The following is a 24,670-nucleotide window of genomic DNA, read 5'->3' on the forward strand; positions in this document are numbered from 1 at the left end:
ACAACACTACCATTATAGGGCAAGCGAAACAAAGAACAGCCAGGGAATTCCTAGAAGCATGGCACTCATCCACAAACTCCATCAACAAACATATAGACCTGGACCCAATATACCAACCACTACAGCGGACGGCTGAAACTGACAACCGGAAGCGGCAGGGACAGGCCACTATAAATGCCGGAGGAAACATCACAGAAGCGCTTCACAGGAGGCTCCCAAGCATTGAGGATGTCACCTAGACAGGGGACGAAACGTTTGCAACAAAAACTTCCAGCTCGGCGAACAGAACCACAGCAACGAGCACCCGAGCTACAAATCTTCTCACAAACTTTGAAGATTTGAGGTTTTCGAGAAATAGAATGCTTATCACCACATAATCCAGTACATAGAGTTAGTCACATAATGCAACATAAAATTAAAAGGAGCAGCCTGGTGAATAACACAATAGTCTGGCACATAACGGTTAACACCTTCAATTACTCACAGTAAATTGCAATGTAATTAAGGACAGATCTACATTTAAAGACACGTGATAAGATATAGGAGAAGAATTAGGCCATTCTGCCCATCAAGTCTGCTCCGCTATGATTGATATGCTCCTAATTCCCATTTTTCTGCCTTCTTCCTATAACCCTTCAATCCATTGTCAACTAAATATCTACCTAACTCCTACTTAAATTTATTCACTGTCCCAATATCCACCACACTTTGGAGTAGCAAATTCCACAGATTCACAACCTTTTGGAAGGAGAAGGAAAAAAAAGGTATATTTCAAACAGCCTTTTGATTTAAAAGAAAAATTACAGAAAATTAAGTTCATTGCTTTGTCCCCTCCGAACACAGCAACAACAGTGATAACAAATTAATTAATTTACTTCATAATAGTGTAGTACTAAAAAACGATTCCATACCAACTATTTAATCTGGTCAGGTTTATGTTCAAAGCATGCCATGAACTGTTCCACATCAGGGCAACACAGTCCAATATTGTTCAATATCAATTTCACCATAAACAACATCTTCTATGCAACGGTACAGAATTTCCATCTCTCATCTTAGCCATGCTCATTACTGGTTTGACTCAAAATAATTGAAAACAATTATTTCAAAATTATACAATAGCTCATGATGGATCTCCAAACTCAAATCAATATCCTTCCAAAATACATGCACAAAAAATTCTCAACTCTAATGTTATGGACCAGGCCAAACACCCCTCAAATATATCAAGAAGATAGCCTTGACCCCAACTTTTATCTTATCTAAAGGCAAGTGGAAGGTACTGAGTTCCATACGTAATTAGATTGGTTACACAGCTTTAAGCAAACACACTTTCTTCTAACCCTATAGTTAAATACAAAACAAAAATAGAAATCAGAATAACAACTCCATTGGAAAAGTTAACAGAATAACAGATTATTTAACAACTAAACAGCAACTGTTCCAATACAGTAACATCCCATAAACACACGCTCGGCAAGGGCAAATTCAGTAAAAAAAATTTAACATGCAATTCTCACAGCAGACAGAACTCTTGCTATTAGTTGTAACAGAAAATAAGAACTTCCACGTCCAGCTTCAAGGCCCCCGCAACCACTGAAAGCTAAACTGAAACCCTGGTTCTGTGGGAGCCTGACTCCATTCATTCATGCTGCTTCCATTATTCCAACTTTTAACAAAAAATCCCAAAGGCCACACAAGCTGTTTACTTTATTGACTTGGAACAGATCGTTCTACATCTGTCTCAACTTCTTGTTCTAAAAAGAATCAGGACAAAATACACCTCTGAAAGCCAAAGTACAGTCACAAATTAGCTTTTGATAAGAAACCTGATAACTGGGTTTGATTTAGAGTCAGAGTCATAGAGATGTGCAGCATGGACACAGAACCTTCGGTACAACCCGTCCATGCTGACCAGATATCCCAACCTAATCTCGTCTCACCTGCTAGCACCTGGCCCATATCCCTCCAAACCCTTGCTACTCATATATCCATCTAAATGCCTGTTAAATGTTGCAATTGTACCAGCCTCCATCACATCCTCTGGCAGCTCATTCCATACACATACCACACTCTGCATGAAAAGGTTACCCCCTAGGTCTCTTTTATATCTTTCCTCTCTCACCCTAAACCTACGCCCTCTAGTTCTGGACTCCCCAACCCGAGGGAAAAGACTTTGCCTATTTACCCTATCCATGCGCCTCATAATTTTATAAACCTCTATAAGGTGACTCCTCAGCCTCCGACGCTCAAGGGAAAACAGCCCCAGCCTGTTCAGCCTCTCCCCATATCTCAGATCCTCCAACCCTGGCAACATCCTTGTTAATCTTTTCTGAACCCTTTCAAGTTTCACAACATCTTTCGGATAGGAAGGAGACCAGAATTGCACGCAATATTCCAACACTGGACTAACCAATGTCCTGTACAGCTGCAACATAACCTCCCAACTCCTGTACTGAATACTCTGACCAATAAAGGAAAGCATACCAAACGCCTTCTTCACTATCCTATTTACCTGCGACTTCACTTTCAAGGAGCTATGAACCTGCACTTCAAGGTCTCTTTGTTCAGCAACACTCCCCAGGACCTTACCATTAAGTGTATAAGTTCTGCTAAGATTTGCTTTCCCAAAATGCAGCACCTCGCATTTATCTGAATTAAACTGCATCTGTCACTTCTCAGCCGATTGGCCCAGATTCTGTTGGAATCTGAGGTAGCCCTCTTCGCTGTCCACGACACCTCCAATTTTGGTGTCATCTGCAAAATTACTAACTGGACCTCTGATGCTCGCATCCAAATCATTTATGTAAATGACAAAAAGTAGAGGGCCATCACCGATCCTTGTGGCACTCCACTGGTCACAGACCTCCAGTCTGAAAAACAACCCTCCACCACCACCCTCTGTCTTCTACCTTTGAGCCAGTTCTGTATCCAAATGGCTAGTTCTCCCTGTATTCCATGAGATCTAACCTTGCTAATCAGTCTCCCATGGGGAACCTTGTCGAACGTCTTACTGAAGTCCATACAGATCACATCTACTGCTCTGCCCTCATCAATCTTCTTTGTTACTTCTTCAAAAAACTCAATCAAGTTTGTGAGTCATGATCTCCCACGCATAAAGCCATGTTGACTATCCCGAATCAGTCCTTGCCTTTCCAAATACATAAGCATTGTTTTTCTTGCTATCTTGTGGACCAAACACACTAAGTCGTCAACATTTACAGCACAGAAGGCATTCAAGCCATTGTGTCAAAGATTTGACTATATAAATCCTGTTTTTCATCTCTTGACCCGTAGACCTGGATGATACGGAAATGCAAGCGACATGTTAATACCTTTTACATATTATCAGAGTTTCTGATTTCACCACCCTTTCAAACAGAGAGCTCCAGATATTCAACCTCCCTAAGTGCCTCCTCCTAGATTTCTACTTCTTTACTTAAATCTATGCCGCCAGGTTACTGATTCTTCTCATAAATGGAAAAAGTGCCTTCTTATCCAACCAGTGCCTCTCCATATTAAACACCTTCATTAGGTCCCTTCTCAAACTTTACTGCTCTAAGGAAAACAACCTCAGCATATCCAATCATTGCTCACTGCTCAGACCTTCAGCCCCTGCAGTGTTCTGTTAGATTTCCTCTGCAATTACATCCTTTCTAGAATATGGTAACTAGGACTGCATGCATTACTCCAGTTATAGAATCACAGAGATGTACAGCATGGAAACAGACACTTCAATCCAACTCATCCATGCTGACCAGATATCCCAACCCAATCTAGTCCCACCTGCCAGCACCTGGCCCATATCCCTCCCAACCCTTCCTATTCATATACCCATCCAAATGCCTCTTAAATGTTGCAACTGTATGAGCCTCCACCACTTCGTCTGGCAGCTCATTCTATACGCTGACCACCCTCTGTGTGAAAAAGTTGCCCCATAGGTCTCTTTTATATCTTTCCCCTCTCACCCTAAACCTATGCCCTCTCGTTCTGGACTCTCCGACCCTGGGAAGACTTTGCCTATTTACCCTATCCATGCCCCTCATAATTTTGTAAACATCTATAAGGTCACCCCTCAGCCTCCAACACCACCCTGTTCATCCTCTCCACATAGCTCAAATCCTCCAACACTGGCAACATCCTTGTAAATCTTTTCTGAACCCTTTCATGTTTCACAACATGTGTCTGATAGGAAGGGGACCAGAATTGCACGCAATATTCCAACTGTGGCCGAACCAATGTCCAGTACAACCGCAACATGACCTCCCAACTCCTGTACTCAATACTCTGACCAATAAAAGAAAGCATACCAAACGCTGCCTTCACTATCCTATCTACCTGCGACTCCACTTTCAAGGAGCTATGAACCTGCACTCCAAGGTGTCTTTATTCAGCAACACCCCCTAGGACCTTACCATTCAGTGTGGAAGTCCTGCTAAGATTTGCTTTCCCAAAATGCAGCACCTTGCATTTATCTGAATTAAACTCCACCTGCCATTTCTCAGCCCATTGACCCATCTGATCAAGATCCTGTTGGAATCTGAGGTAACCCTCTTCGCTGTCCACTACACCTCCAATTTTGGTGTCATCTGCAAACTTACTAACTGTACCTCATGCTCGCATCCAAATCATTTATGTAAATGACAAAAAGTAGAGGGCCCAGCACCAATCCTTGTGGCACTCCACTGGTCACAGGCCTCCACCACCACCACACTATCTTCTACCTTTGAGTCAGTTCTGTATCCAAATGGCTAGTTTTCCCTTTATTCCTTGAGATATAAATTTGCAAATCAGTCTCCCATGGAGAACCTTGTCGAACGCCTTACTGAAGTCCAAACAGATCATGTCCACCACTCTGCCCTCATCATTCCTCACTGTAACTTCTTAAAAAAAAAACTCAATCAAGTTTGTGAGACATGATTTCCCATGCACAAAGCCATGTTGACTATCCCGAATCAGTCCTGGCCTTTCCAAATACATGTACATCCTGTCCCTCACAATTCCCTCCAACAGTCGGAATCATTGCCCACCACGGAGGTCAGGCTCACTGGTCTATAGTTCCCTGACTTGTCCTTACTAACCTTCTTAAAAGAGTGGCACCACGTTAGCCAACCTCCAGTTTCCCGGCACCTCACCTGTGACTATCAATGATACAAATATCTCAGCAAGAGGCCCAGCAATCACTTCTCTCGCTTCCAACAGAGTTCTTGGGTACACATGATCAGGTCCTGGGGATTTATTCACCTTTATACATTTCAAGACATCCAGCACTTCCTCCTCTGTAATACGGACATTTTGCAAGGTGTCACCTTCTATTCCCCTACAGTCGATATCTTCCATATCCTTTTCCAGAGTAAATACTGATGCAAAATACTCGTTTAATATCTCCCCCATTTTCTGCGGCTCCACACAAAGGCCGCCTTGCTGATCTTTGAGGGGCCCTATTCTCTCCTTAGTTACCCTCTTGTCCTTAATGTACTTGTAAAAACCCTGAGGATTCACCTTAACTCTATTTGCCAAAGCTATTTCATGTTCCTTCTTTGCCCTCCTGATTTCCCTCTTAAGTATACTCCTACTTCTTTTCTACTCTTCTAAGGATTCACTTGATCTATCCTGTCTATACCTTACATGTGCTTCCTTCTTTTTCTTAACCAAACCCTCAATTTCTCCAGTCATCCAGCATTCCTTATACCTACCAGCCTTTCCTTTCCCCCTAACAGGAATATACTTTCTCTGGATTCTCGTTATCTCATTCCTGAAGGTTTCACATTTTCCAGCTGTCCCTTTACCTGTGAACATCTGCCCCCAATCAGCTTTTGAATGTTCTTGCCTACTACCGTCAAAATTGACCTTTCTCCAATTTAGAGCTTCAACTTTTAGATATGGTCTATCCTTTTCCATGACTATTTTAAATCTAATAAAATTATGGTGGCAGGCCCCAAAGTGCTCCCCATTGACGTCTCAGTCACCTGCCCTGCCTTATTTCCCAAGAGTAGGTCAAGTTTTGCACCTTCTCTTGTAGGTACAACCACATACTGATTCAGAAAATTTTCTTGTACACACTTAAATTCCTCTCCTTCTAAACCCTTAACACTATGGCAGTCCCAATCTATGTTTGGAAAGTTAAAATCCCCTACCATAAGCACTCTATTATTCTTACAGATAGCTGAGATCTCCTTACAAATTTGTTTCTCAATTTCCCTCTGAATATTAGGGGATCTATAATACAATCCCAATAAGGTGATCATTCCTTTCTTATTTCTCAGTTCCACCCAAATAGCTTCCCTGGATGTATTTCCGGGAACATCCTCCCTCATAGCATAGCTGTAATGCTATCCCTTATCAAAAACATCACTCTTCCTCCTCTCTTGGCCCCGTTTCTATCCTTCCTGGAGCATTTGTATCCTGGAACATTAGCTGCCAGTCCTGCCCAACCCTGAGCCATGTTTCTGTAATTGCTATGATATCCCAGTCCCTGTTCCTAACCATGCCCTGAGTTCATCTGATTTCCCTGTTAGGCCCCTTGCATTGAAATGTAATTTATTAGTCCTACCTTGTCCCTGCCTGCCCTGACTGTTTGACTCGCTTCTGTTCTCAACTGTACCAGTCTCAGATTGATCTCTTTCCTCACTATCTCCCTGGGTCCCCCCTCTCCCGCCTTCCTAGTTTAAATCCTACTGAGCAGCTCTTGCAAATCTCCCTGCCAATATATTAGTCCCCTTCCAATTTAGGTGCAAACCATCCTTCTTGTACTTCTACCCAAAAACAGATTCCAATGATCCAAAAATGTGAATCCTTCTCCCACACACCAGCTCCTCAGCCATGCATTAATCTGCTCTATCCTCCTATTCCTGCCCTCACTAGTTCGTAGCACCAGGAGTAATCCAGATATTACTACCCTTGAGGACCTCCTTTTTAAATTCCTGCCGAACTCTCTGTAATCACCCTTCAGAATCTCAACCTTTTCCCTTCCTCTGTAATTGGTTCCAATGTAGACAATGATCTCTTGCTGGCCCCTCTCCCCCTTGAGAATATTCTGCACCCTCTGAGATATCCTTAATCCTGGCAGCAGGGAAGCAACACACCATTTTGATTTCTCGCTGCTGGCCACAGAAACATCTCTTGGAACCCGATGTACCCCTCATTGCATTAGAGCCAGTCTCGATACCAGAAACTTGGCTGTTTGTGCTACATTCCCCTGAGAATCCATCACCCCCTACATTTTCCAAAACAGCATATGTGTTTGAAATGGGTATAGCCAGAGAAGGCTCAGCACTAGCTGCCTACCTCTCTTACCTTTCCTGGAGTTAACCCATCTCTGTGACTGTATCTGAGACTTTCCCCCTTCCTATAACTGCCATCCATCACATACAGTTGCTGTTGCAAATTCCTCATTGCTTCTAACTGTCTCTCCAACCGATCCATTCGATCTGATAAGATTCGTAACCAACAGCATTTATTGCAGATATAATTCACAGTGACCCTTAAACTCTCTTTAAACTCCCATATCTGACAAGAAGCGCATATCACTCTACTCAAGGCCATTTTTGCTCCTTCACAATCTACAGACCCAGAAAATAGCACCGTCTTATTCCTCTACAAAACACGGCCCCAGGTTAAATTAATAGTTATGGCTTATATTTTAAGTTTAATCAACAACATATCTCAAAAAACATATACTCAAGAATGAACCCACTCTACTCACTACTGCAGACGTTCTGTAGGTCCCACTTAAAAACAACAATTGACTTATCTGCTTCTGTGCTGTGAACTTCGACCAATAGTTCCTCCAAGATCAGTTGTGAATTTCACTGTTTGTTAATTTTCCCAGACACTCAGATGTCAAGCGATACATGAATTTCAACAGCAAAGGCAGTAACTGTGCAGGTTCACTGCTGTGTCAGTTTCTTTCTCTCTCTCTCTCTCCTGCACTGACTTCACCATGTGCTTCCTTTGTTCTTCTCCCTTTTAAAACTGTTATTGTTTTGACTTTTCTTTTTCCAAAAGTTCCAAAACAATGCAGCAGCATATAGAACAGTAATTGCTGCTCCTGGAATTCGAGGAAATCACTTCCAACAGCTAAAATACCTCAATAAAGGAGCTGTTACAGCCAGAAACTTTTCACAGCCTCCATCTTGGATTATCCAGAATCTTGTTTTGTGGCCCAACCAGCATTTTATATCATTTTAACATAACTTGCTCTTGTATTCCAAGTCCCAACTAATAAAGGTAAGTATGCTATATACCTTCTTACCACTTTGTCTATCTACCCTGCTACCGTCAGGGATCCGTGAATATGTACACAATGATATTCACTACATTCCAGCATGCTACCATTCAAAATGTAACCGTTGCCTTGTTAGTCCCCTCTGAGTGCATTACCTCACATTATTCCATTTACCATATTCTGCTCAACTGACCAGTCTGCTGTTTTCCTCCTGCAGTTTACAGCTATCCTTAGTACTTACAACCCTACCAATTAGTGTGTCACCCAGAAACCCTTCATCACATGGTCTACATTGAAGCCCAAATTATCAAAAGAAATCACAAGCTGGAATGGCTCAGCACTCACCCCCACAGAACTTTCTCCAAGTAAAAATTTGAAGAACTGTGTCAAAATATCAAAATATTTCAAAACAGCTCATCTATGAATCAAACTAATAATACTCCATCAACTTTAAGTTGCATTATCTGATGAAATATATCATACCTTTCGAACATAGGATACTGCATCTTCTTCAGTATATACTTCAGCACTGACACCACCTCTTCTATGTCTTGCTTTTACAACAGGATTTGGAGGTGGTGGTGAGATCTCATCATCATGAGAGTCTGACTGAGAATTGGACTTCTGGCGAGCCAAGATTTGTTTTCCTTCTTCCTACAATTAAATGAGAAAAAAAGGCGTTTTCATAAGAAAATCTGCTTTATCAAAATAGATCAAAAAGTGGTCCAATGGAGTTTCTCATATTCCAAAAAACAGTAAAGATAGAAAACTCTATAATCTTAGATAACAATGAATAAAGCAGTTACTGTGCCATTCAGCAACAAGACAGTCATTTCTTGTCCTTTGTTTTGGTTACCAATTGTGCCTCAATTCACAACCTCTTTTAGCTTTTAGCTTAATTTCTTATTTTTCAACTTATACAAAAAAAGTCATGTTTAACTTTTAACTTTGTTTTATGCTTTACAAAAAGTAATTGTGATGGTTAACTTTTAACATTGTTCCTTATTTCCTTCCACCTTATACCCAAGTTTTTGTGTCTAAGATGGCCCTGTGCTTGGTGACATGGAAAACCTTTCATTATAATCCCATGCTTTTGTACTTGAAGACAAGTGACAATAAAGTAGAAATCAAAAAATCAATAATGCATCGATTCTTGTTGCCTCTCCAGAAATTATGACAGAAACAGACCTTTCATCCCAACCAATGATTTCAAATACAAGCAGCACTGCTCATGCCTTGCACCTGTCAGTCCTCAAAGCACAAAGTGGTCACACAAAGCTCATCATTTTAAGCTCCCAAAATGCCCACAATGGCACAGTGACTCAGTGGTTAGCAGAATTTGATTCCACGCTTGGGTGACTGCGGGATTTGCACATTCTCTCCACGTCTGTAAGGGTTTCCACTGGTTTCCATCCAAATTTGTGGCATTTGGTGGATTGGCTATGCTGTGTTGTTCTGCATTGTCCAGGGATGTGCAGGCTAAGTGGATTAACCATGATAAATGAGGGGTTATGAAGATAGGGTGGGGCTAGATCTGAGTGGGATGCTCTTTGGAAGTTCAGTGCAGACTCGATAGGTCAGTGGCCTTTTTCCATACTTTAAAGATTCTGTGATTCTACGATTTGAATAAATGCATCACAGAGTTACCATTTAGAGCAAAGCTGCCCCATTTGTGATTCAAACAGAACCACAGAGGAGGTGTCTCTTCAATTTTAGGCTCACTCATGAGAAACAGCCAATCGGAAGCAAAACTGGAATCTGAAACAGCCTAAAACAGCAGTAAGCAGTTTGGAAAGTGAATAGCAATGATGACTGGGAACTAGCATGCTGTCAGCAAGGTTTATTGGGAAGGGGTGTTATGCTAGCCAGGGCTGGAGGTGCAGTCTACAAGGGGAGGGCAAGGTGACTATAAACTGGGAGGCACAAAAGGCAACTTTAAGCATGTGCAGGGGAATGATGCAGAGGAGAGATGAGTAAAAAGATTGCAAGTTGGAGGAACAAGGAGAATGTAGTGAGAAAGAAAAGACTGTGACTCAGTAGCCACAAAGTAGCCCTAGAAATAAAATTAATTTGGCACCTTGAGCCAATTCCGTTCCAATATTTCTTTACTCTCTTGTTGATGTAACTACATTCTTCTCTTCACAAATTTTCTGCTTTAAATTGCTAACTCAGGCAGTGCAATCCAGTTTAAGGTCAATCATGTAAAACAGTTCACAATCGGTCTTCAATTATTTCCATTTAGTCTTAAATTCATGTTTGCTTTGTTCTAGACTTGTCAAATTATTGAAAACAGTCTGTTCCAAGTACTCTTCTCCATTTGTGTACAATTCAAAAACTGCTATCAAGGCATTCTGCACACTCCCAACATGCACCCTCTCACAGACTTAGACCCCTTCACACACACACACACACACACACCAATTTGTACTTGCAGAGTTACATTGTACTTTGCTCAACAACTGCATGAATCAATGTAAGACTGTTAACTCATTTTTTAGATTAGAATCAATCTAAACATTATGGCACAGACAACATCACACAGGGGGTGAACACCTTCAACACATTATCTGGGCTGACACCAATTGTTACAGTTAACCTGAGAATATAACTTTTTTTTTAAAAAAGTTTTGCGATTTACATATGAAAGAAGTGAAACTAACATGGTCATTCTAACAGACAAGAGACTCAAACAATCCAGGTCTTTTTCAATGTATAATTTCAGTTACATCACACTGTAAACCTTTGCTCTCAATTCTGTGTCTTGCAAGCTTGTACTCCACAACCACCTGATGAAGCAGCAGCACTCCGAAAGCTAGTACTTCCAATTAAACCTGTTGGACTATAACCCGGTGTTGTGCGATTTTTAACTTTGTATAATCTTAGCTGCTCTCACCAAAAATCCCACTTTTCAGAATCTTCTTTGCATTTGTATTTTTTCCATACCAGACAACATGTTAAATGAATCTGAACTATACCCTCTTGACTGCATCATTACCCTTTTCATGGCAACAAGCTCCAAACTACATGATTTGAGAGGTTGTACAGACAAAGGAAAGAAAGACTTGGATTTATACAACCTGCTTTCCTCATCTGAGGCTATTATCAATTATTCCAGCTATTAAACTGTAGACACTGGCAGCAGCAATTTCCTACGCAAAGTGCTGGTCGAGAAATTATTACCCTATTCAACTCTGACAAGTACTAGCCGCCGACTGATCCTTGGTTAATTACCTCATTCAAAAGGCAATGCCTGATGACAATATTGCATTCCCAAAATAACCCAGATACGTCTGCTAAAAAGACTCAATTCTCAAGGGTTGGAGGCTTTGGGTTATAGGAAGAGGCTGAATAGGCAGCAGGGTCAGAGACAGAGGGGTGACCTCATAGAGGTTTATGAAGTCATGAGGGGTGTGAAGTGGGTAAATAAACAAGGTCTTCTCCCCCAGGGTAGGGGAGTTCAAAACTTAGAGGGCATAGGTTTAAACGTGAAAGGGGAAAGATTTAAAAGGGACTGAAGGTGCAACATTTTCATGCAGAGATGGGCGTGTATGCAATGACTTGCCAGAGGAAGTGGTGAATTTCAATATTCAAAAGGCATCTGGATGGGTCTATGAATAGGAAGGGTTTAGAGGGATATGCTGCCAAATTGAATTAGATTAATTTAGGATATCTTGAATCAAAGGGGCAGTTTTCATGCTGTACAGCTCTATGACTCAAAATGGGCTTCAGCACCATAAATCTCTAATTCTCAAACAAAACTGTACAACCGTACCACAGCTAATACCAAGGGCCCAATTTTAACTGTGTAATAGTTTTAAAGTTAGCTAATATCGAAGTAAATTAGATTTAGAATAAAATCTCTTTCAAATCAGTAGTACACAATTGGCTTTGAAAACTGAATCATATTTTTGACTCCTGAATTATTTGTTGAAATCACCAGACCTTGATCTCATTGACATTAGTCACACTGCATTCTCTTGGTCCACAATCTTAGGAGAAACCATATACAAAAAAAGGGGAATAAAATAGCCAAACCACTGAAATGTTACATTCATTATCTATCTAGCAATCAGTCTTAAAAAGAGATAATGTACAAGCATAAAATGCCTTCAGTTAGATCAAACCATCTTAAAGTAGATGCTGAAAGAAATCTCAGCTTAAGTGGGTAGATATTAGTCCTCACCTTATGTGATTGCCTCTACCGAAAATCTGCAGAAGGTTATACTCTGTATAATCGTGAGAATATGAAATGTTCTTTTTCTATCTAGGTGCCATTATAAGAGTACAACTTATTTTACAAAGAGAGTAGAACGGTCAGAATTAGACAGATTAGTCCCCGTATGGCTCGAACAGATCAGCACCAGAGTTGGTTGACAGCAGGTAACATTCATTGGACTTCTGTGTTTAAGAGCAGTGCTTCCCCCAATTCTGATGTAATTATACTGCCCATGACGGTCTTTACGTGTAAATTGGGGATTTAGTTAGAAACAGATATTGCAGTAGTGGAAAGATACAAGGGAATAAAAAGCAACAGTGATTTGATGGTTGGGCAACAAAAAAAGCAGTGGTGTATAAAAGTATCTCCGGATCAAAAAAAAGCGCTGAGTAATTGAGGATTTTGTGGTGTAGTGGTAGTGTTCCGACTTGTAGGCCGGATGGTACAGGTTCAAGACCCACCTGCTCTGGAGGTGTATCATAATATGTCCAAACAGATTAATTAAAATATCTAAGACCTCAGTTCTTTCCTGACTCTGCGTTCATCATAATGTTAACTGGGTGTTTTGTTTAATTGGTAGTCGGTTTCTAAAACATAAAGACAAAAAGATAAGCAAAAATAAATGTCAGTCCCTTACAGTCAGAAATGGGCTAAATTATAATAAGCAACAAAGAAATGGCAGAAGAATGAAACGTATATATTTTGGAACACAACTTTACCGAGAAATGCGAAGGATCCAAAGGTCTACCGAGAGGAGGAACGGAAGTAAACCAGTATAAGCTTAAGAAAAAAAAAATGTACTTATGAGGTTAAAGGCTGACAATTCATTAGGGCCTGACAACCTGCATCACAGAGTACTTAACAAAGTGACCTTGGAAATATTGAATGCATTGCAGGTCATCTTCTAAAAATGTATAGACTGTGGAACAGCTTCCACAGATTGGAGAGTGGCAAATGTAATGCTCATTACAAAAAGGAGGGAGAGAAGAAAAAGACCAGTAAGCCTAACATCATGAGTGAGGAAATTCTCAAATCTATTTTAAAAATCGAGATAACTGATTACTTCCAAAGCATTACAGAACATATCAAAGTTGAGTTTATGAAGCAGAAATCATAATAAATTAATCTATGGAGCTCTGACTATGTTGCCAATAGAATAGATAAGGGAAACCAGTTGATAAGTTGTATTTGGCTTTCAGTAAGGCTTTCGATAGATCCGATAAAGTAGGCTAGTGGTAAAATTAAAGTACACAAGGTTGGGACTAATATATTGGCATTCATTAAGAACTGGTTACCAAACTGAAACAGAGTGGGGGAAAAAAATGCCTTTTCTTCCAGGTGGCAGACAGTGACCAATGCTGTCCCAAAGGGTTCAGTGTTTGGGCCTCAGCTATTCACAACATTTATAAATGACTTTGGTGAGGGGTTCAAATGCAATATTTCCAAGTTTGCTGATGACCCAAAACGAGGTAGGATTCAGAGTTTTGAGAAGGATGGAATAAAAACTTTAGGGCAAAAGAGAAATTCAGTTTGTGGGCTAACACATAGTTGATGCAATAATCTGGATAAATGTGAAGCTATACACTTGACATTTCAGAAAGGTGCAATACTATTTAAATGGTGACAGAATGGGCGATGTGGATGTACAGAAAGATCTGTGCGTCCTTGGACACGAATCAATGGAAGTAAAACAGGCAGGTACAGCAAGCAATTAGGAAAGCAAATAATATGTTGAACCTTCATTGCAAGAGGATTTGAGTTCAGAAGTAGGGAAGTCTCACTACACACATACAGCGTCTTGGGAAGGCCACACCTGGAGTACTAGTCACAGGTGTGATCTCACTACTCAAGCTAGGATATAGTTATTGGAGATGAAGCACAATGAAGGTTCACTAGCCTGATACAAGGGATGGCTAGACTGTCTGATATGGAAAGACTTGTTTGACTGGGCTCATGTTGATTAGAGTTTAGAAGAATGACAGTGGATCGGATTGAAAATGTATAAAATTCCAAGTGGCTAGTCAGATTGGATATAGGGAGAATGATTCTCCTTGTCTGGCGATTCTAGGACCAGGGTAAAAAGCAACATATGGAATTTGCTATGACAGAGGATTGTGCAGGCTGGATAGTGAGTATATACACAAGAAAGAGTCTGACAAACTTTTAGTCATTAAAGACATCAACAGATATGGACAGAAAGTGGGAATATGGCACTGAAACAGATAGTCTTGATCACACTGAATAGCACAGCAGGCTGGAAGGGCCAAATAGCCAATTGTTGCTCCTACCTTGTATGTAGAATCAAAAAAAAGTTCTTACCCAGGGCGGGTTGGGTTCTGGACAAGGGTCCAGGTGAAAACTGGTGTTTGGACTATAAAACAATAAGAAAATTACAATTAAAAAAACTTTTGTAAATTTCTAAATGTCTTCTGCTGTCTAATTCAAAAAAAAAGGATAGTGTGTAAAATATCACAAAGATTAAAACGATCCAAAAAAATCCACATGATCCTAACATTAGTTGCAAGAAACAGTGGAAGTGACAGGAGAAAAGATGCTCAAAAGAACTGTTTTTGATTACAGGGGTTACAAGTATTAGTAGTCAAACTCTCTCAAATAGAAACAAAAGAAATTACTGTTTCCAAAGTCAGAATAGCATGTAACTTTATTGCTGATCATATTGCATCTTTGTAAATCCTCAATCATATGTATTTGCCTTGTTCACAGGGTTGTCACTGTATTTCAAGCATTCGTTGGCAAGAACAAAACTGAGCTTAAGCCCATTTCAGTAAAAATTGAAGCTACTGATTTTTTTTAAACACAAAAGAACTCCTGGTGCAGGAAACTGGAAACAAAATCAGAAATTGCTGGAAAAACCCAGCAGGGCTGGCAGCATCTGTGGCAAGAAATCCGTTGACGTTTCCGGGTCCAGTGATCCTTCCTTAGGACAGTTCTGAAAAAGGGTCACTGGACCGGAAATGTTAACTCTCCTTGCTCTCCACTGATGCTGCAACTCTTCTTGCAATTTTTCTTTTTGCTTCAAAACCAGTGCTCTACTCCCTTCTGTACTGGAAGCAAAATGAATTCCGGAAAAAAAGTGTCTAAAAGACACACAATGAGCCAGAAATGTAATTAACTTGGCATTACAATGGAATAAAGTGAGCAGAAGTCAAGTGAGTGGAAAGAAAATGTAAGGGAAAAATTCTGTGTTCACACATACATTCAAAGCAGTTTTTCTAACATCTCCAGTCACATTAGTCATTGTGATGCCACTGATGAAAATTTCCATCCTAAGATTTTATTGCAATTGATATATAATTATGATGCAATATGAGCTTGGATTTATTCACATATATGTATAATTTGTTTTTGTCCAACTTTCTTTCAGAATAATCAGTGTTCAGATCAGCCTTGTTTAAATATAGTCTTTGTTGTTGAAGAGGAGTTATACTTTTGAAGAGGAGTGCCACATTTGACTGACTGCAATTGACTTGCAACTCAGGTGATGAGGAATAGGAGAATGGTCTGACTCAGCATGACGACTACTTTGAAATTTATCCTGAGTGTGCTAACAGCTGCAATGATAATTTATAATCATACACGGAGATTGTAACAAAGCTCATTGATTTTTGATAGCACAAGAAACTTCATAGATAGGGACTGGTTGTCTGCAAAGAAGCTTGACACTTTTTTTTTAAACTGACCATCATCCCAGTGCAAAAGAAAAACTATGCAACATGCCTCAATGACTACCACACACCCAGTGGCTCTAACATCGTTATGACATGCTTTAGGAGGTTGGTCATGACTCACATCAACTCCAGCCTCCCAGATTGCCTTGATCCCTCACACGTCAACTGTTGGCACAACAGGTCCATGGTAGACGCCATCTCCCTGGCTCTGCATTCATCCCTGGAATATCTGGACAACAAAGATATCTGCATCAGGCTCCTACATATCGATTACAGCTCCACCTTCGACACCATAATTCCAAATAAACTCATCTTCAAACTCTAGGGACCTCAGTCTCTGCTCTCCATTCTGTAACTAGATTCTCGACTTCCTGACCAACAGACCAAAGTCAGTTAAGGATCGGCGACAACACCTTCTCAGTGATAATACGCATACTAAGGTGTGCGATCCTGCATACTTAGCCCGCTACTATACTTCCTTATACACACACAACTATGCGGCCAAATTCTGCACCAACTCCAAATTTGCTGATGACACCACCATTGTCAGGTCAGATCAATGAGACAGGTCAGATCAATGAGACAGAATACAGGAAGGAGATAGATGGGCTTACGGCCTGGTGTAAAGCCAAGAATCTCACTATGTCAGCTAAATAAAAGGAGCTGCTCACTGACTTCAGGAAGTGGAGTGGAGGGCATGCCACTATATGCGTCAATGATATAAAAGTGCTGATGGTCGAGATATGACTTAATTTAAATTATTGCAATCATGTGTACCTAAGTACAGTGAAAAGCTTTCTTTGTGAGCAGTACAGCACATCATAACAAACAAAGACATATAGATCATAGGGTGCTTAGGCAGAGTGAGGCGTACAGGTTACAACTGCACAGGAGGTGTGCAGATCAAGATCAACAGGATTTGAAGTTAGAGTCTATTCATTAGTCTAACAACAACTGAAAAGAAGCAGTTCTTGAACCTGTTGGTGCATGTATTTAAGCTTCTGAATCTTCTGACTGACAGAAGAGGTTGTAAGGGAGCATTATCAGGACGATGAGAGTCTTCGGTGACATTGGCTGACTTTGCACTGCAACAACGAGCGTAAATGGAGTTCATGGATGGGAGATTGGCTTCCATCATAGTCTGAGCTCTGCACACAATATTCTGCAGTTTCTTCTGGTCATGGGCAGAGCAGTTGTCATACCAGGCCATATGCATTCTATGATGTACCTGCAGAGGGTCCTTATGGACATGCCAAATTTCCTAAGCCACCTGAGGAAGAGGAGGCGTTATTGCACCTTCTAGAGCATCACATCTGCTTGTTAACTCCAGGATAGATTGTCCGTTATCGACTCTCTCCATCCTCAGCTATGGTGATATAGATGGGGGCATGTTTCCATTCTCCTTTTCTCCTGAAGTCAATGATCAGTTCTTTTGTTTTGCCAACATTAAGCGTGCACCACAACACCAAGTTCTCTATTTGTGCCCTGTATTCTGACTCATTGTTGTTTGACATCAGGTGTTGACAGCAAATTTGTAGATGGTGTTCATTCAAAATTTGGCTACACAGTTGTGGATATACAGGGTCTTTACTTATTGTTGTCTGAGAGTCTCAGGAAGCTGAGGATCCAGTTGCATAGGATACAGCTCAGTCTTGGAGTTTCGAGATTAATCTGGAGGGCACTATATGGTGTTGAAGGTGGAGCTGTAGTCGATGAGTTGGAGTCTGACTTGGAAGTCCTTGTTATCCAGGGATAAGTGCAGGGCAATGGCGAGTGTTAAGTTCTTGAGAATGATGATCATGAACAATCTGTGCTGATCCTCCCAGTTTGACACTACAGTCAGGAAAGTGCGGCAATACCTTTAGTTCCTCAGGTGGCTAAGGAAACTCAGCATGTCAATTAGGACTCTAACATACTTTTTATAGTTTCACACAGAAAGCATCCCATGGCAACTGGTCTTCCCAAGACGACAAGAAACTACACAGTTGTGAACACAGCCCAGTCCATCATGCAACCAGCCTGCCATCCATTTCTTCATTTAGACCGTCCACTGCATTAGGAAAGCAACCAACATAATCAAAGACCAACACCCTGGTTTTTCTCTCTTCTACCCTCTTCCATCAAGCAGAAGATATCAAAGTTTGTATTGTTGGCCAGGGACTGCTCACACAAAGTCAGCAACTTATGAACTGAAGGAACTCAAGCCCCAGCTGCTGGCTTCGGCTGGTTAAAACTAGTTCAGCTCAGAGGAAGACAAGGGATGTGACATAAGATATAAATCCATATTTGTTGGAAGAGTAATGAGGTAATATTACTTGCCAAAGGGCACTGGAACCTATAACAAAAGGACACAGGCTCGGCAGATGAGCCAGAACTAACAATAGCAAGGCACCACAGTTTGGGACGATCCAGAAAAAAAGATAAAAATGAAGGATTTAGGGTGGACAGCCAGTGTAAATTCCAGAGATCAACATTCACTGAAGTGGAGGACATTAGGTTGGAAGTATAGAGACTACATTGAGGACTTGAAGGATTCTTTACAGCATGAACTGCTATTTCTGGGTATTAGCCTTAGTTTTCAGTGACTATTCAGGGAACGTCAGAGAAACCTCCTGAGTGTGCGCATAGATTTTAATCTTGCATCAATTGGATGTCTGCTTTTAACCTTTCCTTAACCAAACATGGGAATGGTGTGTCTGTTTTAACTGAACTAGTAAAGACAGTAACTAGTTGATACAGATTTGACTTTTATCATCTTTGTGCCGGGTCAATAATTATTGTCGAGGGTGGAAACCAGGCAACAGTATACACGTACGAACAGATTCACGAACAACAGATTCCCCGCTAGTATCAGATTTTTGAATGGACGTCAATGTTGATGTTGATCTCTCTATGCATCTGCTTAGCTGCTATAACATTGTATCCTACACTGTGTTCTATTACCCTGATGCATTTGTCTAGTCCATTTGCCTTAAAGCGTGGAAGCCAATATTTTTCACTTTGCCTCAATACTTGTGACAATAATAAATTAAGTTAAGTTATCGGATAGCGTGGGCAGTCTCCATTTACCTAATAATTTTTTTCCATGGCAACATCTTGGTGTTAACTTGCAAACTTCCCTTCGCACTCTGGTGTAAACTTTGGTGATCATTTGAAATTTATTTTGATGAATCCAAGGCAGAAAGCTTCAGCAATGTCGTTCTTTTCAGAAGTTACCAATTGTATGCTCATGTTCCATTGCTGGCTTAAATGACTTATGCCTTCATGACTCAAAACAGAGAACAGAGGCCACATGACCATGGCAGGTCAGAGTTTACTAGTCACAATACATAAATGCATTTCTCCAAACATCTCAGTTACCTTAAAAAAATGAATTATTTGCACCTACCATTTCCCATATGCATAGTCCATAATGAATGTTATCACTTTCAAACAAAATTGGACATTCCATTGTCCCCCACTTCTGTCTATCATTGAACAAGTCAGTGTCTTTGTTTAGGAGCTGATGTTGACAATTTGGCTGGCATGTGCTACTTGCTGGAATTAATGTTCCTTCTCTGAGAAATGCCTCACTTTGCTACCATTTTGGATGAAAATGCAACTGGTTGCCTTGTAGCAGGACTGTTGCTCTAATTCCTGTCTCACTAGCATATTGCAGATGACTTCATTGCTGACATTGTGATATCTGGTGTTGTTGTAATCACAACTCACTTGATGCGAGTGAAAGCTTGCTATTGTTCCAGGTCCTAATACCAATGATTATCTTTTGCAGTGAGCACGCAGAGAAATTCACACTTCACAAATTAGGCAAAACTCTTTCTAGGTACTTCACAAAACTAACAAATACTTGCACTGCTTTCATGTCTGCTGGTTGTTACAGCGTTACTTCAGCTCCCATTTCATCAGGACTACGGAGACATCCTTTGCTGTTAGTGCATATGCTTGACTTCAGTCATCTTTAATTTCTTTTTTCTTGCTCAGCTTCATCTGGCAAGTTCTCTCTATCCTAGTTCTACTATATTCTGATCATAGTCAATGATGGGTTATTCTACTATATTTAGATTACAGTGTGGAAACAGGCCCTTGGGCCCAACAAGTCCACACCGACCCGACGAAGCGAAACCCACCCATACCCCTACATTTACCCCTTACCTAACACTACGGGCAATTTAGTATGGCTAATTCACCTGACCCTGCACATCTTTTGATGGTGGGAGGAAACCGGAGCACCCGGAGGAAACCCACGCAGACACGGGGAGAACGTGCAAACTCCACACAGTCAGTCGCCTGAGGCGGGAATTGAACCCGGGTCTCTGGCGCTGTGAGGCAGCAGTGCTAACCACTGCTAGTCTATATTCATAGACTAGCAAATCATCCACAAGTGCTTCCACCCAAATAAGATCACTGACTATCTGATGCTGTTCTGTGGGAAAAAAGTACTTTCAGAGTCAAAGAAATGTCAAACAATACTTTTTTAAAAAACATTTGTTCACACAATGAAGGCATCGTTGGTTAAGCTAGCATTTATTGCATGTCCCTTATTGCCCTGAAGGCATTTAAGAGTCAATCACATTACTGACAGTCTGGAGTAACATGCAGTCAAAGATTAGGAGGGCAGGTTCCTTCACTAAAAAAGGAAACCAGTGAACCAGATGGGTTTTTCCAACAACCAGTAATGGTTTTGTGGTCATCATTCAAATCCCATTCCAGATTTCATTGAATTCAAATTCCACCATCTGCCACAGCAGGATTTAAACCTGGTTCCCCAAAACATGACCCGTGTCTCTGGATTAACAGTCTAATGATAATAGCTCTTTACTACCCATATATACATTTATTACGCCAAAATGGCATCCAGACTCAAAACTGCTGTTTTTAAATCAAACTTCACCAAACCATGGAATTGTTACAGGATAGAAGAATGCTCTGCAGTATAATGTCAGCCCCAGCTATCGAAAGTTAAAAATCTCACAACAGGTTTACTGGTAAGCACTAGCTTTCAGAGCACTGCTCTTTCATCAAGTGTTTGTGCAATATAAGACCGTAAGAGACAGAATTTATAGCAAAATGTTTACAATGTGATGTAACAAATTATATATTGAAAAAAATCTGGATTGTTTGTTAAGTCTCTCATCTTTCAGAATGAACATGTTGGTTTCAGTTCTTTAATGTGTATATCGCAGAACTTTTTTAAAAAGTTACATCCTCAAGTGAACCTTAACAATTGATGTCATGTCAGCCCAGGTAATGCATTTAAGGTGTGAGCTGCCCTGTGTGAGACCGTCTGTGCCACAATGGTCAGACTAATGCTAATCATAAAAACGGATTTACAGATGTACCCACCAGAGAAGGTGCAAAAGTTGACACACTCTTGGGTAATAAGGCAGTGCAGGTAACTGAGGTGTCAGTGGGGGGAGCATTTTGGGGCCAGCAACCATAATTCTATTAGTTTTAAAATAGCGATGGAAAAGGACACATAGGATCTAAAAGTTGAAGTTCTAAATTGGAGGAAGGCCAATTTTTACAGTATTAGGCTTTCAAAAGCTGATTGGGGGTAGATGTTTGCAGGTAAAGGGATGGCTGAAAAATGGAAAGTCTTCAAAAGTGAGATGGCGAGAGTCCAGAGACAGTAAGTTCCTGTTAGGGTGAAAGGAAAGGCTGGTAGGTGCAGAGAATGATGGATAACTAGAGAAATTGAGGTTTTGGGTAAGAAAAAGACAGAAACGTATGTCATGCATACTCAGCAGAGATTGAGTGACTCTTTAGAAGAGTATAAAGCCAGTAGGATTATACTTAGGAGGGAAATCAGGAGAACAAAAATGGGACATGAGAAAGCTTTGGCAAATAGGGTTAAGGAGAATCCAAAGGGTTTTTATAAATACCAATAAGGACATGAGGGTAACTAGGGAGAGAATAGGACCCCACAAAGGTCAGCAAGGCAGCCCATGTGCGGAACCACAGGAGATGGGGAAGATACTAAATGAGTATTTTGCATCAGTGTTTACTGTGGATAAGGACATGGAAGACATGGAATGTGGGTAAATAGATGGAGGCATCTTGAAAAATGCCCATATTACAAATGAGGTGGCGCTGAATGCATAAAAAGGTGGATAAGTCCCCAGGATCTGATCAGGTGTACCCTAAAACTCTGTGGGAAGCCAGGGATGCTATTGCTGGTCCCTTACTGAGGTACTTGTATCATCGATAGTCACAGATGAGGTGCTGGAAGACTGGAAGTTGGCTAATGTGATGCCACTGTTTAAGAAGGGTGGTAAGGAAAAACCAGGGAACTATAGACTTTTGAGCCTGACATCGGTGGAGGGCAAGTTGTTGGAGGTAAATCCTGTCCCTCAGGATTTCATGTATTTAGATCGGCGAGGACTGATTTGGGATAGTCAACGTGGCTTTGCATGTGGGAAATCATGTCTCACTCACCTGATTGAGTTTTTTTCAATAAGGAATGAAGAGAAGGGCAGAGTAGTGGACGCGATCTACATGGACTGCACCAAGGCGTTTGACAAGGGTCCTCAAGGTCAACTGGTTAACAAGGTTAGATCACATAGAACGTAGGGAGAACTAGCCATTTGGATACAGAACTGGCTCAAAGGTAGAAGAGAAAGGGTGGTGGTAGAGGGTTAGAAACTGGAAGGGTGAAGTCAGGTGATGTACCACAGTTAGGAGTTATTATTTGGAAGTTCATTGCCTGTTGGATTCAGAGGAAACATGTTCCAAAGCTCAAGCAACTTCAGGTGAGAGCTCCTGAGGTCAATACACCAACAGGTTTGAGGGTTTTTTTTCCAGCTTGTTAACTGAGAATGAAGACTACAGGGTGGATGAGTTAACTGAGCATGACATCATAATGCAGTTAACCATTCCAGAGGAGGGTCTAAGAAGGAATGTAGTAGTAGTAGGGCACAATATGTACAAGAAAATTGACACTGTTCTTTGGAGGAAAAGGCAGGAGTACAGACAGCTTTGTTAACTTTGCCAGCAATTCGTAGACTGGTAAAACTTATGATTAGCAAACTTATGATTACCTTAACCACTTCAATCAGAAACTCACCAGACTGCAAACACTTTTCTCTGAAATTGATCCTTGCTTCACTGCAACCAATCCAATGAATCGACCTTTTCGTCTGAATGCCTCTGTGTCATCACCACCCACACTTCTTGTCCAATGTTCCTTATATGGTAACTGCCAGGTGAGGTCCTCACCACACCTGCGCCCTTCAGGTGTTTCTGACTGTCTGTCACAGGGTCCTCACCCACTCCATCTTTGTATTAACTTCAATTCCCTCACAAATTAACTAAATCTTGGTCCTGAAATATGTTATTTGCATTGTTTTTAATTTTTATTTACAAAACTTATTTTCTCTCATTCAGTATGCATTTGCTTTACGTAAGACTGTGAGAACTAGGAGTAGGCCATCTGGCCCTTTGAGCCTGCTCTGCCATTCAATAAAATCATGGCTGATCATTTTGTGGCCTCAGCTCCTCTTAACCACTCTTTCACCATAACCCTTAATTCCACAACGGTTCAAAAATTGTCTATCTTAGCCTTAAAACCATTCAATGAGAAAGCCTCAACAACTTCACTGGGTAGGAAACCCTCTGGGTGAAGGAGTTCCTCCTCAATTCAGTCCTAAATTTGCTCCCCCTAATTTTGAGGCTCTGCCCTCTTATTCCAGTTTCACCCACCAGTGGAAACATCTTCTCTCCGTCTATCTTATTTATTACCTTCATAATTTCAGATGTTTAAGATTCCCCCCTCATTCTTCTGAATTCAATCAATATAATCCCAGTCTAGTCGGTCTCTCTCATAAATCAACCCCCTCAATTCCAGAATAAACTAGAATGTTTTCCCCAAGGGGAAATCTCAGTTTATGTCTGAACAATAGATTCTCCAAATACCCTGATCGCTCCATTATTTCTTGGCTGTGAGATGAGAAAAGGCAATCCATCTGTTCTCGGTCCCTTCTCAGTCAGTGAAATTCACTCAGCGTCCCCCCCACCCCCCATTTTTATCATCAATATTTTCTGGACATTTCCTATAATTAGCTAAAACCACATTATGTTATGGTTATTGTTAGCAGATAACCAATAATAACACACTCTAAAGTGCCATACTTAATTTGCCAGAACCAAACCAAACTCTGCTTTTTTAAAATTCATCGTATTGGGAACATACACTTGAGAAAATACTTGACTTTCAGGTCTATTTTAAAATGATGAAATTCTAAAATCAAATTCAACCCTCCACTGCTACTTGATTTCAGGAGTGAACTGTGTGCTCCGTGCAACAAGTGGACTTCCGAATTTCTTGAAAGTTTTACTTGATTAGGAACTGTGACAAAGACATTGAGCACACCTGAAATCAATTAAGATATAATAGCAGGTTATTAATTCTTAATTTGTTTGGGAAAAGTTCTCTGGCGCCATTATGGAATTTTCATTAAACTTGTTAACAACTGATCATTTTTGTTAATTTTGGGGGACAAGAATGGAAATAAATTTCCTTTATAATTCTATTATTTTGCT

General features: G+C 40.7%; 1 protein-coding gene across 1 annotated transcript in view; it reads right to left on the reverse strand.

The window, feature by feature from the left end:
• Positions 1 to 24,670, reverse strand: part of prkar1b (protein kinase, cAMP-dependent, regulatory, type I, beta) — a 202,672-nt gene that overhangs the window by 134,688 nt on the left and 43,314 nt on the right. The window contains exon 3 of the mRNA XM_043711347.2: positions 8,711 to 8,881. Within this exon, the coding sequence (XP_043567282.1) occupies positions 8,711 to 8,881 (171 nt within the window). The remainder of the gene's footprint in view (positions 1 to 8,710; positions 8,882 to 24,670) is intronic.

This window comes from Chiloscyllium plagiosum, unplaced genomic scaffold (assembly GCF_037043375.1).
Source record: "Chiloscyllium plagiosum isolate Xiang-an unplaced genomic scaffold, Cpla_swu_hap1 HiC_scaffold_20, whole genome shotgun sequence".
Classification (NCBI taxonomy): domain Eukaryota; kingdom Metazoa; phylum Chordata; class Chondrichthyes; order Orectolobiformes; family Hemiscylliidae; genus Chiloscyllium; species Chiloscyllium plagiosum.